We start from the raw sequence: 12,915 nt of genomic DNA, 5'->3' as shown, positions 1-12,915 counted from the left end.
TACATTCACAAATAACTTTTATTTCAATATTTTCCATACATTATAACCATTTCCAACACATTTTTTATATTATAATAAAATGACTCTTCTTGTCATTTACATAAAATCAAAAAATTTGTAGATTAAGACTGCAAAATAGTACTCATGTAATTTTTGTTTATAGCTTTGTACACATACAAGTGACAATGCATCCATTGACTTTTAAAGAATGCACATTTTGGAGGGGAGGCGTAGAAAGGGCAGCCATAAGGAGAGAGAGAGAGAGAGAGAATACAAGAGCTCTAGCAAGACAGCGGCCTAGCAGGCAACACCACCATCTGACCAGAACTGACCCGGGTTAAAATCTCCAGTCGGACCCGTCTGGCGACACGCTGCGAGAGGCTGTTTTGTTTTTGAACAAAAGTTGCAAGAAAAATGCATTTTGACAGCATTTTTAACCCAAGTCTTTTCCACGAGCTCCAAGCTGAGACTTGTGGAGCGCAATTTTGTAGCAGTACAGTGGAAACGTAAGAAAGAAAGAAAAAAAAACCACGTTGGGGAGAAAGTAAAGAATAATGCAAAGGTTAAAAAGAAAAGATCATCCAATGCGATTGAGAACTTGTACTGGCATAGCAGAAACTGAGGCTCGATTAAGAACCATCAGCTCATCCCCATCATGATCTTGAGAAGTACACACACAGCCATTAGAAAGCTAAACCATGCTATATCAACTCGAGAAAATGCCCTTATCAGCATTTTCTTAATGTCAAGGAAGACATCCTGGCAAATATCAGGCTTCCAGAGGAGACACCCAACTCTATGTGAGACATACAAGAAATGGACACCGAAAAAAAAACAAAAAAACAAAACAAAGAAACCTAATTACACCAATATACTGCTCAAGAATTTAAATAACCAGCCATTGAAGCACTAAGTCTTGAGTACCCTCTTTGGTTTGGGACACTGTTCACAAAAAGGATCTTTTGAGAGATTGTTTACATGCCAAAAAGTGAAAAAACACTCCCACGCGTGCCCGTTTTGCTTGCAATGTGCTCTTATTGATCATTATACACTGGGGGTGATTGCAAGATCAGAAACCGCTCAGGAATAAAAGGGGGAATTATTATTATTATTTTTAATATTCAACAATAATTGAGCCCCCCCATCATTAAACAACCATAAAGCCTGCAAAAAGATTGCGCGTTACATTTCCTTTCCGCTTTTCCGCCCGACATTCCTCCTCCTCTTACAGCAGGTTAATAAAAATACATCCCCACAAGCCACCATAGAAAAGATTAATACAGAATGTTCAACAATACAAAATAAGTTTGCCACTGCGGCTTCTGATGACTCTACGGCAGCCCTTCAGTGCTTTACATCCTCTGCAGCGGCGTGGAGATGCGAATGGAGGCTGCTCTCGACACTGTCATGGTGAAGCTGTGGTCTTACAGTACAATAATGACTCAACAGGCTCAACTGCTGTTAACATAACAAAAAAGGGAAGCTACAAATGTTTTACCCAAGAGCAAGAGAAAAAAAAAGAAAAAAAAGAAAAGAAGTGCCAGCATGTGTGAAGGATTGTGTACATGAATGCATTTGCAGAAAGACCCCAGAAATGAGTCGGAGCAGAGAAAGAGGTTGTTGTTTTTTTGTTTGTTTGTTTGTTTCTAGGGCGGTGGAGGGGCAGCTTGATCACTCAGTGATGCGAGTCGGAGTACTAGGCTGGTGGAGGTTCATGGTTTTGCACAACCAGCCGGCAAAGTCCACTTCCTCCACTTCCGATCGCTTGATAAACGTGTGACTCTGAAAACAAAAGAGAGAAACTTCTGTTTGCAACGTTTACCGTCAACGCAGGGGAACAAAAGGAACCAGAGGTCCAGTCAACACGCCAACAGAGGTTGTGTACGCACCATCAGCATCTTTAGGTCCGCCCTCTCAGCCGGGTTTTTGATCAAGCTGCAGATTAAAAAAAAAAAAAGACAAAGACACCAAAATGTTGACAATTATACCTTTCCATATTTTGCTGCTACTTACAGCGCCCTGCGAAATACATTTAAAAGCATTTCGTTTAAATGGTGGAACAAAAACCTGGACATAATTATGAAGAGGGACGAACTAAGCGTCTAGGAAATCCATGTTCACTGAAAGAGCTGCAGATCTCTACAGCTCAGGTGGAAGAATCTGCTCACACGACAACGATTAATCATTCATACGTGTGGCCTTGATGCAACAGCGGCAAGTAGAAACCCATTGTTGGAAAGAAAACACAAGAAACCATGTTCTGTTTGCAGTTCGCCACAAACTGTGTAGGGAGACGAGCAAATATGTAAATACCAGTCAGGTAAATTGCAACATTTTGCCTACAAACAAAATGCTGTGGTTGGTGAACAACCAGCTGTGGTTGGAGTCTGCATCATACTGCAGATGCTTTTCTTTAGTCAACAGCGTCAGGGGGTCTGGATAAAAATGATGAGGAGACGGATGGAGTTAAATACACGGCCATCTTCAAAGAAAAGCTTTTAGAAACCCCGAAGGACTCAAGACTCTGCTGTCCACCTTCCAGCAGAGCTAGACCAAACACTCCAGAGGCACAGTGGGAAGGTTTAGGTCAATGCATGTTGGTGTTGAACACCCCCCCGTCAAATTTCAGATAGAAATCCCCTTTACAATCTGAGGCAAGACCAGGTCCATGATCCCAGATCAATCCTCAGATCTGCTGAGAATCACTTTGTCACTTAAAACACAATGAGATTTCTGGGTGTAACGTGACAAAATATGAATACGTTATGGGCCCTGAACCCTTTGGCAAGGCATTACATGTCCAAGACGACCTATGGACCGCAACATTTTCAGCAACTGAGTGCAAAAACCGACTAAAAACGAGCCGCTGTCCAAATAAGACGTGCTGCTCCTTTTCTAGTGCTCACCATTTCGTCACAAAGTCCTGGAAGTCGCTGGTGAAGACACCGTGTGGGAGTTTAGGCGGTGGCTGTGGAGGCAGCAAAAAAAAAGAAAATCATTAAAAAAAGGACAGCTTGAAAAAAGAAAAGAAAAAGTAGGGAGTTAAAACTGATGTGGGATTTTTCAGACCTCATTCACAATGTAGTCCAGCAGCTCAAAGATAGCCATGGCAGGTCTGCTGTCCATCCCATGTCCTGCGGAAGGGTCGCAAGAGACAGTAAGTGTTAAAAATCTTTAAACCCTCACATCACCTGAGCGTTGTATGAAATCTTCTAAATAATATGAACTCTTAACAAAAAGATTTCGTACCGCTCACAGGCCTGCCCGGTGGTCTCGGCCTGGCCATGTTGCTGTGAGGCTCCCCCTCTGCCCCGTCCATGATGGCGCGGCCAAAGATGGCCTCCAGCTCCCTGGCGTCTGGCGGGGGGATGGGGTAGCGGCCGATGGCCAGCTCCACCAAGGACAGGCCCATGCTCCACACGTCAGACTGAACAGAGTAGTGGGTGCCCTGCAGTCTCTCCGGCTGTTGAGAGAGGCACAACTACGTCAGAGAGGCCAGGTAGAGACGAGGTGCCAGGGGAATGCAGGGAGGGTTGGGGCGAGGGGCAGGAAGTGGAGGAGAGGCTGAGGGGATGGAGAGGCTAAGAAGGGGTGGGGAGTGGTTTGGAAAAGAAGACAAAGAGCGAGAGGGTTTGGCAGGAAGGGAAAAAAAAAACAAAAAAAACAGCTTTACAATGTTTGAGTTGGACGCGTGTCCAAGACCAGGTGCCTGTAGAAAGTGACAGAGGGCAGCGACCTGTACATCAGCAACGCTCTGTAGGAAAATACGGCCCACCAGGGCGCTTACCCCCAGGTATCAGACTGAGGGGGGCGAGGGACAAGAAAGTGCACGCACTTGTTTGTTGCCAAAGAGCTCTTTCCTGGGCACAGCCCCCCCCCCCCCCTTCTCTCTCTCTCTCTCTTGGCAAGGGGGAGTGAGGGGAAGGCGGAGGGCGGGCCTGGCTGAACACGAGCCGTGTGAGAGGAACGGAGAGGGAAAGTGGGGATAGGGCCAGAGGAAAAAAAGGGGTGGGGGGGGGCGCAGGCGTGCGGAGCTGACTCACCGACATGTAGGAGCGCGTTCCAACAAAGGAGTTGGCCATGGAATCTATGAGCTGGCCGCTCACGCCAAAGTCGCACAGCTTGATCTCCCCGCGGGAGTTGACCAGGATGTTGGAGGGCTTCACGTCTGTGGCAGAAGGGACGGACGAGCAAACAAACACACGCACGTTACATTTTCTGAGTCCCGCCCGCACCTTAAACCGACACGCCACAGAACCGTGTACCACCACTAGGGCTGCATTACACCCCCACCCACAAAAAAAAAAAAGCCACTTAAACAAGGATTATTGCAACAATTTAAAGCTTTTCCCTTTACAAGAGTTTTGATAAAGTGAATCACAAAACGTAGCAGGACGACGACACAGAGCGATTAGGATGCCTCAGAGACAGAAATACTGATTAAAACTGCTGCTCAGATGCTCTCCGTTCAGTCTGACATTCAGTGATGTTGCAAAAGAGACTGGACAAAAAGCTCACTTGCTGGATGCGGTTAGCCGGGACAGAGATTCCCCAAAGTTTTTACGGCTGTAACGGCAACAGAGAGTGGATCTAAAACGTTTTCACCCAGGCTGGGGATGACATTTAAGAACCGGATATGCACTTTTCCTTCCAATTTACGAATACACAACACTTTGTCTATCACACAACATCAATAAAATGCATTAAACTTGTTGGTTTTATTGTGACAAGCCAGTGAAAACGACAGAAACATTTGGGAGGAGGCCGGCCCGGTCCCTCGGACATCCAACCCTGCGCAGGAACTCGCCCTCCAAAGTAATGATGCAGAGGCTGCGCCCTGCAATCTGCCTTTTAGCGGAGGGTACGGCACATGCCAGGGAGAAAGAGGTGGCATGAAAGAGCAGCAGAAGGATGGACGGAGACAGGCAGGGAGGGTCAACAGGGCGCGGCTGCTCTCTAATCACATCCGAGAGGCTGTAATTACCGCCTGAGCTCGCAGACAACTCCATCCTGGAGTACCACCGACCCTGAAGACGGAGGACGGCAGAAACGCGCAACTGGACAACCAAGATGTCTCACTGGTGTAATTTAAAAAGAAAAAAAAATAAAGAAGAAGAAAAGAATGAATTTTTAGCACTCCTTTAACACGGTAAAACCTAAAAAAATCGATCACAAGCTGCTCAGGAATGCATAAACACTTTTGCCGCTGCAGCTAAACGAGCTGGAAGAAGACGGGAACCAGACAAGCTGCTGTGTACACAGACAATGTGCCAGCCGCTCATATTGAAGCGCCTCCATTAAAACAAGACCGTACCCTCCAGTCTGCAAACCATTAACATAAGAGCGCTTCCAACAAAACGGACCAACATGTTTGCATCAGAACGGCAGAGAAGAAGCTGTGGTCGTCAAACCCGGAAGTCGTCTTTAGCCGCCGACGGCTGGACGGATGGCACCGCGGCCTCAAACGCACACACCACCAGGTAACGCTCCTAAGTCCTCGGTTCTTTCCCGTGTTGCTCTAAAATATCTGTGTCGTACTGACGGATGGCGAGAACCAATCAGTAGTGACCTGACTGCTGACTCCTGAACTGCTCGGCCAAGACTGGAAACCATGAAAGGATCCAACGTCACCAGGTCACGCCTCCAAACAAAAAGGAGAAAAAAGGAATGGAAGAAGCGAAAAACGTTCAGATACGCGATAAAAAATAAATAAATCAGAGCCCAATTAAGATTTTAAGGCTTAAAACTACAACGATTTAAGGGTCTGCAGAAACCACGTCTTTCATAGCAATAACGAAACTGAATAATGATGCTTTTGTTTTCTGCGTTTCTGATAAAATCTGTAACTTTTTTGCATATATATGGCGGTATATTAATATATTAATTTACTGCAAAATCTTCTAGTTGCCGCAGACCAGCTCTCTCTGACGTTTGTAATGACAAGTGAAGAGAAAAGCCTTGAAAGGTATTCTGATAGGCTGTTAAGACTTCAACAGGTTACAGCTGACCCTGCTGCCTGGAAGGCAACATGTAACCAAACCCAGGAGGACCGCAGGCCTGGGCAGCAGTGCATGCTGGTTAAACGCTTTAAGCAATCCAAAACGTAGCCGATTCTTGTGAGTATAAGATTTGGTCATTAAAACCAACTCTGTGTCAGCGTCCAACCGCACCATTCTGCTCTCACAATGTTGCAGACATCGTTTTGAGGGCAAAGCCAATTACTGACAGTGGGGTGTGTTTACCTCTGTGCATGATCTGATGCTTCTCTCGCAGATAAGCTAATCCTCTTAACACCTGTAAATGAGACAGTAATCGCCGTTAAAAACATACATTTGCATAACAACGACACACACACACACACACACACACACACACAGTAAGGATGTCCTGATCTGTTGTTCCCAGGGATCTGCTCAGGGTTTAGATCAAATAGTCCATGAGGAAACTAACCTCCTGATACCGTTTCATGTTTGCACCATAAAGGTGTGTCAGCAGAAAATGCATCGCGCCATTATAATGTCAACAACTGATCCAAAAAAAAAAAAAAAAATTAATATGAAATATATGAAAAAAAAAACAAAAAAAACAGTTTTTATATTATTTTGGGATATTCTGCTTTGGAGATAATCCCATATTTTCTAGTGTCATCCGTTTGTGCTGATTTCCATCAGTTTCAAAGGCTGAACCCACGTTTCCAGGGTGGTCGGATCTTTAAGAAAAAAAAAAAAAAAAAGACGATAGAAAGAGGTGGAGGGGCACAGGAGCAGCGGCGGGTTTGATCCCACGCGTCCCTGCAGGATGTTGTTTAGGCTCTTTGATGCTAAACTGGTCGACCACCGGCGGTATAGATGGCGCTCATGAAAACAAACAACATTCCTTTGGGGATTATTAGTCCACCGTTACGCCTCTGAACGACGCTGAGCACGGTCAGAACGCTGGACCGGTCCGAACACGGGTTAGTGACGCATTACTGGATGACTTGGTCAGTTATTCCAGCATTTTAGAAAAAAAAACACACCTAAGCTCCTGTAGTGGTTTAATCAACAAACTACCAGCTTTCCAATTTATTGCTAATGCCAAATGGTAGATAATGTTCAGTAAAGTTTAATTTGGTAAAAGAAACACACTGATGGAAAAGGTAAAAACACCTCATAGGTTTATAAAATTCAAATACTTTACATACAGCTATGCTAACTTTTCCCAGGATTTCTTCAGGGATTCTTCTGGCTTCCTTAAGGACCTGGTCCAACGATCCACCATCCTGTTGAGACAACACATCCAGATTTAGACAAAAAGAACCAAATTTTACTTTTCTATAGCTCAGTTTTACTTCCAAAGCACAGGCCTGTTTCCCATTAAACAGCAGACTGAACCGATTTAACACGGGCTACGTCTAAACGAGCATTCATATTTTAGGACTAATCCATTAGTTCCCACTTGGTAACATGTGCGACGCGTACGGAAACTTCTACATGGATCGAGTCTGCTCTGTAAACTTTGTAATTCCACAAAGATCTGAACATGAATTGGTTTAATAGAAAAGCCTCATGTTTGGATTTAATGTTACACTGGCAAGGTAAAATGATCAGATTGCAGAGACAATGAAATGAGTGGACAGCTTCCTTCTTCATGAGGCTGGTTTCCCCTGCAGAGCTGCGGGGGAGTTTCATCGTCTCCGTAGACGAGGTATGCTTTTCTCAGAATAAGTAGGTTTCTAAACTTTCTAAAATTCATAACTTGACTCGACAGGAGTAGGATTAAACTGTCTGGTTAAATACACACACAAAAATTAATATGCACGTCGTATCAAGACCAATAGAAACCTGTAATGGTTTAATTTAAAGGTGTCTGGAGTGGAGTTTTTTTTGTAAAACTCCAGCTCATTATTGAAAATGAACAGAAATTTAAATCGTAGTCAAAGTTGCAAGAGCTATTTGCACGTCTGATGATTCATATCACACCGTAGCAGCGTCCTATATAGGCCGATGCTCCGTCCGCGTAGTCAATCTGAATGCATAAAAGTGAGAGTAATACAGTGTCAGAGGCCCGCGTTGAGTAACGGCAGTTCACGCCGTCGCCGACCACGGGAAGTAAGCATCTGAACGATTTCCTGAGGTGCGACTGAAGCGCTCTGAGCGCTGATGTGATCTCATTACAAAGTGTGAGCACCAACTTCCAGCTCCAATCGAAACTGAAAGTTGACTTTAAAAAAGGAAGCTCTGACTCTGGATTTCTCGCCGCCGGTCTTGCATGAAGTGACGAAGGTCAATAACGCAAAGTGACCAAACCCAGGAAACGCCTTCACACGCGTCACTTCGCTCGTTAGGCGACGCCGAGCGAGGCGAGCGTCTCTCACCATGTGCTCCATGCAGATGCTGATCTCTCCGTCGCTGTAAAAAGCCCCGTAGAAGCCCACGATGTAGGGAGAGTTGCACTCGTGCAGCACCTGCAGCTCGCGGATGATCTGGTTCCTGATGGCGGGCTTGATCTCCAGGTGAATCAACTGAGGGAAGGGAAAAAAAAGCGTCAGCGGCCGCTCAAGCAGGAATCATTCACAGCCTTGGAGAAACGGAGGCCGCGTCGAGCTAGCGACCCGAGGAGAGACGGATCGCTCCTCATACACCCGCAATGACTCAGTGAAATCAAAAAATGGGTTAAATAAAAAGAAAAAAAAAAAACAGCTGCGTTACTGAGTTGCTTTAAACCTTTTCTCAGAAATGAGAGCAACATGTTAAAACGGCCTACAAGCTGGAGCACGCTTGAGTTTCTGCCACAGCATCTGGACGACGGCCTAGAGGGTTTCTGCTAAGTTCAATTCAAGACTTTAAAATCATTATGATCTAAAAACGCAAGACCTCCATGCGTTACAAAAAAAAATACTGAATTCAGCTTATTAGCTTACTTACCTAAACCCTTTTATTCAATAACATAAGCAAGCCAAATTCAGCTTTACCATCTTAAGCTGCTGTTTTAGCATCTCTACTTTTATACTACCAACCTGTACTCCTTGAATTATTACAAGGATTATTGATGATCAATTTGTGCAACTATAAACTATTCAGTGACAGAGCTGGTAGCTTGTTTTAATTTTAATTACCTAAAGAAACTACCAAAATAGAAAGGCCAACGTTGTTTCTGGGTAATTTGAATGTGAATGAATAGACAGACTCACACAAAGCAAAACTTAACGTAACCGAAGACCTGGCATGGAAAATCTGGGATTTAGAGACCTGTTCTGAAATTAATATTATTTAAATGAAGAATTGCAACCCGGGCCTAAACTATTTCAGCTATCCTGGTCTCCTATAGATTCAGCCAAAGAACGCGAGGATCCCGACATTTTGCTTAACTTCCAAATCATTTACTCACACCATCTCTTAGCGTTTATGCAGCAGGTTGTTCACAGATCAACGGGGAGTTTCATTCAAAGAGCGATTAGAGATGCTCCAAATTCAGCCGACAGATTTCTGGTTTCCTCTGAGCAGACATGGTCAAACCCGTTTTATCGACGCATCGTAGATGAAACAGGCTCCGGATTCTGCGTTAGTAGCAGCGGTTCTGACTCCAACACTGAGAATCTGATTCTCCCTATTTAAGCATCAAAGCTTTATTAAAGTAAGCTGATGCAAGCTTAGTTTTTACTGCATTTCATGAATACAGGGAAAAAGAAAATTCTTTATATTTTCTAGTATTTGATGCGCCAGTTACTGACCTGAGCGGGTCCAGGGAAACAGGCCGATTTTGATTTCTAGTGCAGAGCTGATCAAAGCCAATCAAAACTTAAACTGCTAAAACTAAACTCTTTACCAAAACGCACATCAACATGTGCCAATTCTTAAAACTTGTAGTTAGGGGGGCTCCTGGCAGCTGAGGTAAAAAAAATGTTCACATAAAACTATTAACTAAAACAATCTGTGCCTGAACTCCCAAACCACAAAAGATCTGTAAAATTAGAAATGATGGTATTCTAAACAGCTGTTACTGATGTGTTGAATTAATTCAAATTAACTCTTAACAAACATGTCTGATCGTTTATTTCGAATGGTGCGACTTTAGGCGTCGGTAATATGTTTAAAGCGGGTTTGCCTCCACATGGAAGCAAAGAGATTAATCTAAATTTTATTTTTTTAGAGTTTTTATACAATCAATTCTGTCTTTTTACCAGGAACTTTCAGGAATCGAACCACAGCATTAAGTACTGGTTGCACTTTATGTTCAACAAGGATTAATGTCCAACTCAACAAGCTATTCTCCAGAATAAGTATATTCTGGTTAATAAAACAGTTCAATCTCTTGTTTTAAACAGTCCTTGTTTACAAACATCTTCACCTTCTGCTGCTTGTGGTTAGTGCAGAGAAAAATCCAAATTAAAAATCACAATTACGGTTGAAACGTATCATAATTATGATTCATGGCCAAACGGTACAGCCCTAAAATAAAACACTTGATGGACGCCTTTCTGTCCGTCAGGCTCCACCTGAAGCAGACGGACTGCGCCGCCATCACAGCGCCTCTCTGAACCCTCACCTTCCTGGCCATGACCAAGCCCGATGGTTTGTGCCGGACCTTGTTGACCACCCCTCCGTTTCCGGCCCCCAGCTCGCATATGGGGTCAAAGTCCTCGTCCTTCAGCTCGCCGACCTGGGCTTTCTGGGTGAGGAAGTTCTCCAGGCGTTTCCTCTGCTGCTCGTCCAGGTCCAGCTCCCCCAGCTTCTTCTGCAAGGCCTCCAGGTTGGCTCTACGGGGGACGACACGCCAAGATAAGATCCAGGAAGTGCAACAGCTTGTGTAACTTTGGATTTATTTTATTTACTAAAGGTACAGTGTGGGACAGGTGCAGCAGCCCTGCAGCTCAGAACTGGACCTCTGGACACTCACAACAGAAATCAGCACATAATGTCACAATTTAGTCACATTGTTAAGACATATGCGGGTTGAGGAGCATTTTAAGACTGAGCACACATCAGCGGGACAGAAGACAATCGTTCACCATCACTGATCACCTGGCCTTAGCATAACGGTACTCACTCCGAGGCAGCATCGATGGTGTTGGAGGTGGCCTGTCCCTCCCCGATGGGCGTAATGTTCAGGGGAACGGGTCTTCTTTTGGGAGCCATTTCGATATCGACGCAACTAAACGACGTTCTCAGTGAACAACAAAAAAAAAACAGAAAAAGCAAACAGAAACAAAAACTACGGTGCAAGTTGGCGGGAAGATGCCGATCTAATCAAAAAAAAAAAAAAAAAAATCTACCAGAAAAAGAAAAAAAGAGCAACAGGATCCGCTCCGAGCGGCTATGCTAGCTCAGGCTAGCACAGGTTAGCAGAGTCGCTGCACTTTTCGGAGCCTGTCAGTTCGCTGCTCCGGTAAACCGCGTCATGCCGACGTGTCCTCTGAATGTCGGACGCTTTTCGGGCTCATGTACGGGTTTACAAAGGGTTGGGTTGTTCTTTTTTTGTTTTTTTACCCGGCTTCTTGTTCGCTATCTACCTGCTGCTACTAGCCATTAGCCGCCTAGCCGCTACTAGCTAGCGCCAGCTCCGGTGAGAATCGTGCTCTGCGTCTCTGGAGCCGAAAAGAGCAGCAGTCCTCCCCTCCGAGCCTCAGCAGGATCCAGACACCCCCCCGGCCTCTCCTGGCGGTATCCCCCCCTCGGTGTTTAGGCGCTCGGAGTGCGGGAGTCTTGACGCGAACAGCTCCTGTGCGCCCTGACCGCTGGTGCTTCGATACAGGAAGCAGCAGCAGTGGGTTGCCTGCAGTGAGTCTCAGACCTCCGTGTGGATGTGACACCCACTGGGAGAGTCCCGCATAGATATAGCGCGAAGAAGAGCCTGCAAGTTCAGAGAGCACGCGAGAAAACCTCGAGGCGGACGTGGAGGGGCATATGCGGCTTTTTTTTTTTTTTGACAACGCCCGCAGTTCGCCGTTTAAATTAGGTGCAAGCCAAGTTCGCTTGCGCCTCTTCGCTTTCTGGAGCGTTTTAAATGCGGTGGGCGTGCCGGTTCGCGAACGAGCCGACTCGGAATGCCGACTCCTTTAACTGAACGTTCATCTCTTAGTAACACCACTCTGTCTCGCTATATATATATATATATATATATATATATATATATATATATATATATATATATATATATATATATATAGCTCGTAAATTCGGTGCATGTACTGATGCAGTCAAAGTGGAACTATTTAATGCATATTGTACCTCTCTGTACACTGCTCACCTGTGGTCTACATATAGAAAAAACAACTTACAAAGGCTGCAGGTGGCCTATAATGATGCTTTGCGGGTACTTTTGAAACGGCCAAGATGGATTAGTGCGAGTGAGATGTTTGTCACAGCAAGAGTCAATACCCTACAAGCTGTTTTGCGAAAGTTAATGTATAAGTTTATCTGTAGGTTAAATGCATCTGGCAATGATATTATCTTGTCCCTTACTGGAGACACTGGTATTCCTGTCTTCTTAAAGCTCCTATTTAGTTGATAATGGTACTTGTATTGTGTCTTTATTCGTATCTATTTATTTATTTTATTTATTGGACCATGAGTCGATAAAGTTTATATATATATATATATATATATATATATATATATATATATATATATATGCTGAATATTGCAGTTGCATATATGTGCAGCAGATATATGCAACTGCTGTCATATAAGGTTATATCAGGTAATATCTGATCCAACCTTCTTTATCTAAAGGGCAACATGTTTGTTCAAGGTTTGAGTTTCAAACAAGAAATGACTTGTCAATAATTTAAATTATTTTTTTTAAAATAGTTTTTATATTTTACAAAACAGGTGACATAGTGGTTCAGTTTGCAGCACTGTTGCCTTGCAGATGCATGAAGGTCCTGGCCAAGGGTCTTTCTATGTGGAGTTTGCATGTTCTCTCTTTTGGTAC

At 44.3% G+C, this 12,915-nt stretch overlaps 1 protein-coding gene across 1 annotated transcript; it reads right to left on the bottom strand.

Moving 5' to 3' along the window:
- Positions 1-11,996, bottom strand: map2k2a (mitogen-activated protein kinase kinase 2a). Its single transcript, XM_012880918.3, has 11 exons — positions 11,029-11,996; positions 10,528-10,738; positions 8,357-8,503; positions 7,184-7,261; positions 6,243-6,294; positions 4,044-4,168; positions 3,250-3,463; positions 3,070-3,134; positions 2,907-2,968; positions 1,890-1,935; positions 1-1,782 (listed from the first exon to the last, which is right to left on the bottom strand). Exons 1-11 carry the CDS (start codon positions 11,115-11,117, stop codon positions 1,672-1,674), a joined length of 1,200 nt encoding a protein of 399 aa, XP_012736372.1. The 5' UTR covers positions 11,118-11,996; the 3' UTR covers positions 1-1,671.
- Between the last annotated feature and the right edge of the window lie 919 nt (positions 11,997-12,915).

The sequence above is a fragment of the Fundulus heteroclitus genome, chromosome 9, assembly GCF_011125445.2.
Source record: "Fundulus heteroclitus isolate FHET01 chromosome 9, MU-UCD_Fhet_4.1, whole genome shotgun sequence".
NCBI classification, from domain to species: domain Eukaryota; kingdom Metazoa; phylum Chordata; class Actinopteri; order Cyprinodontiformes; family Fundulidae; genus Fundulus; species Fundulus heteroclitus.
The sequence above is the reverse complement of the archived record's forward strand: the minus strand, read 5'-3'. Positions and strand labels throughout refer to the sequence as shown.

Bases quoted from the DNA above. Each gene is read 5' to 3' on its own strand.
- map2k2a (XM_012880918.3), bottom strand. From the start codon at position 11,117: ATGGCTCCCAAAAGAAGACCCGTTCCCCTGAACATTACGCCCATCGGG. The intron at 3,135-3,249 runs GTACGAAATCTT...ACCCTTCCGCAG, and splicing joins ACCGGGCAGGCCTGTGAGCG to GACATGGGATGGACAGCAGA. The intron at 1,783-1,889 runs GTGCGTACACAA...TTTTGTTTTCAG, and splicing joins CGGACCTAAAGATGCTGATG to AGTCACACGTTTATCAAGCG.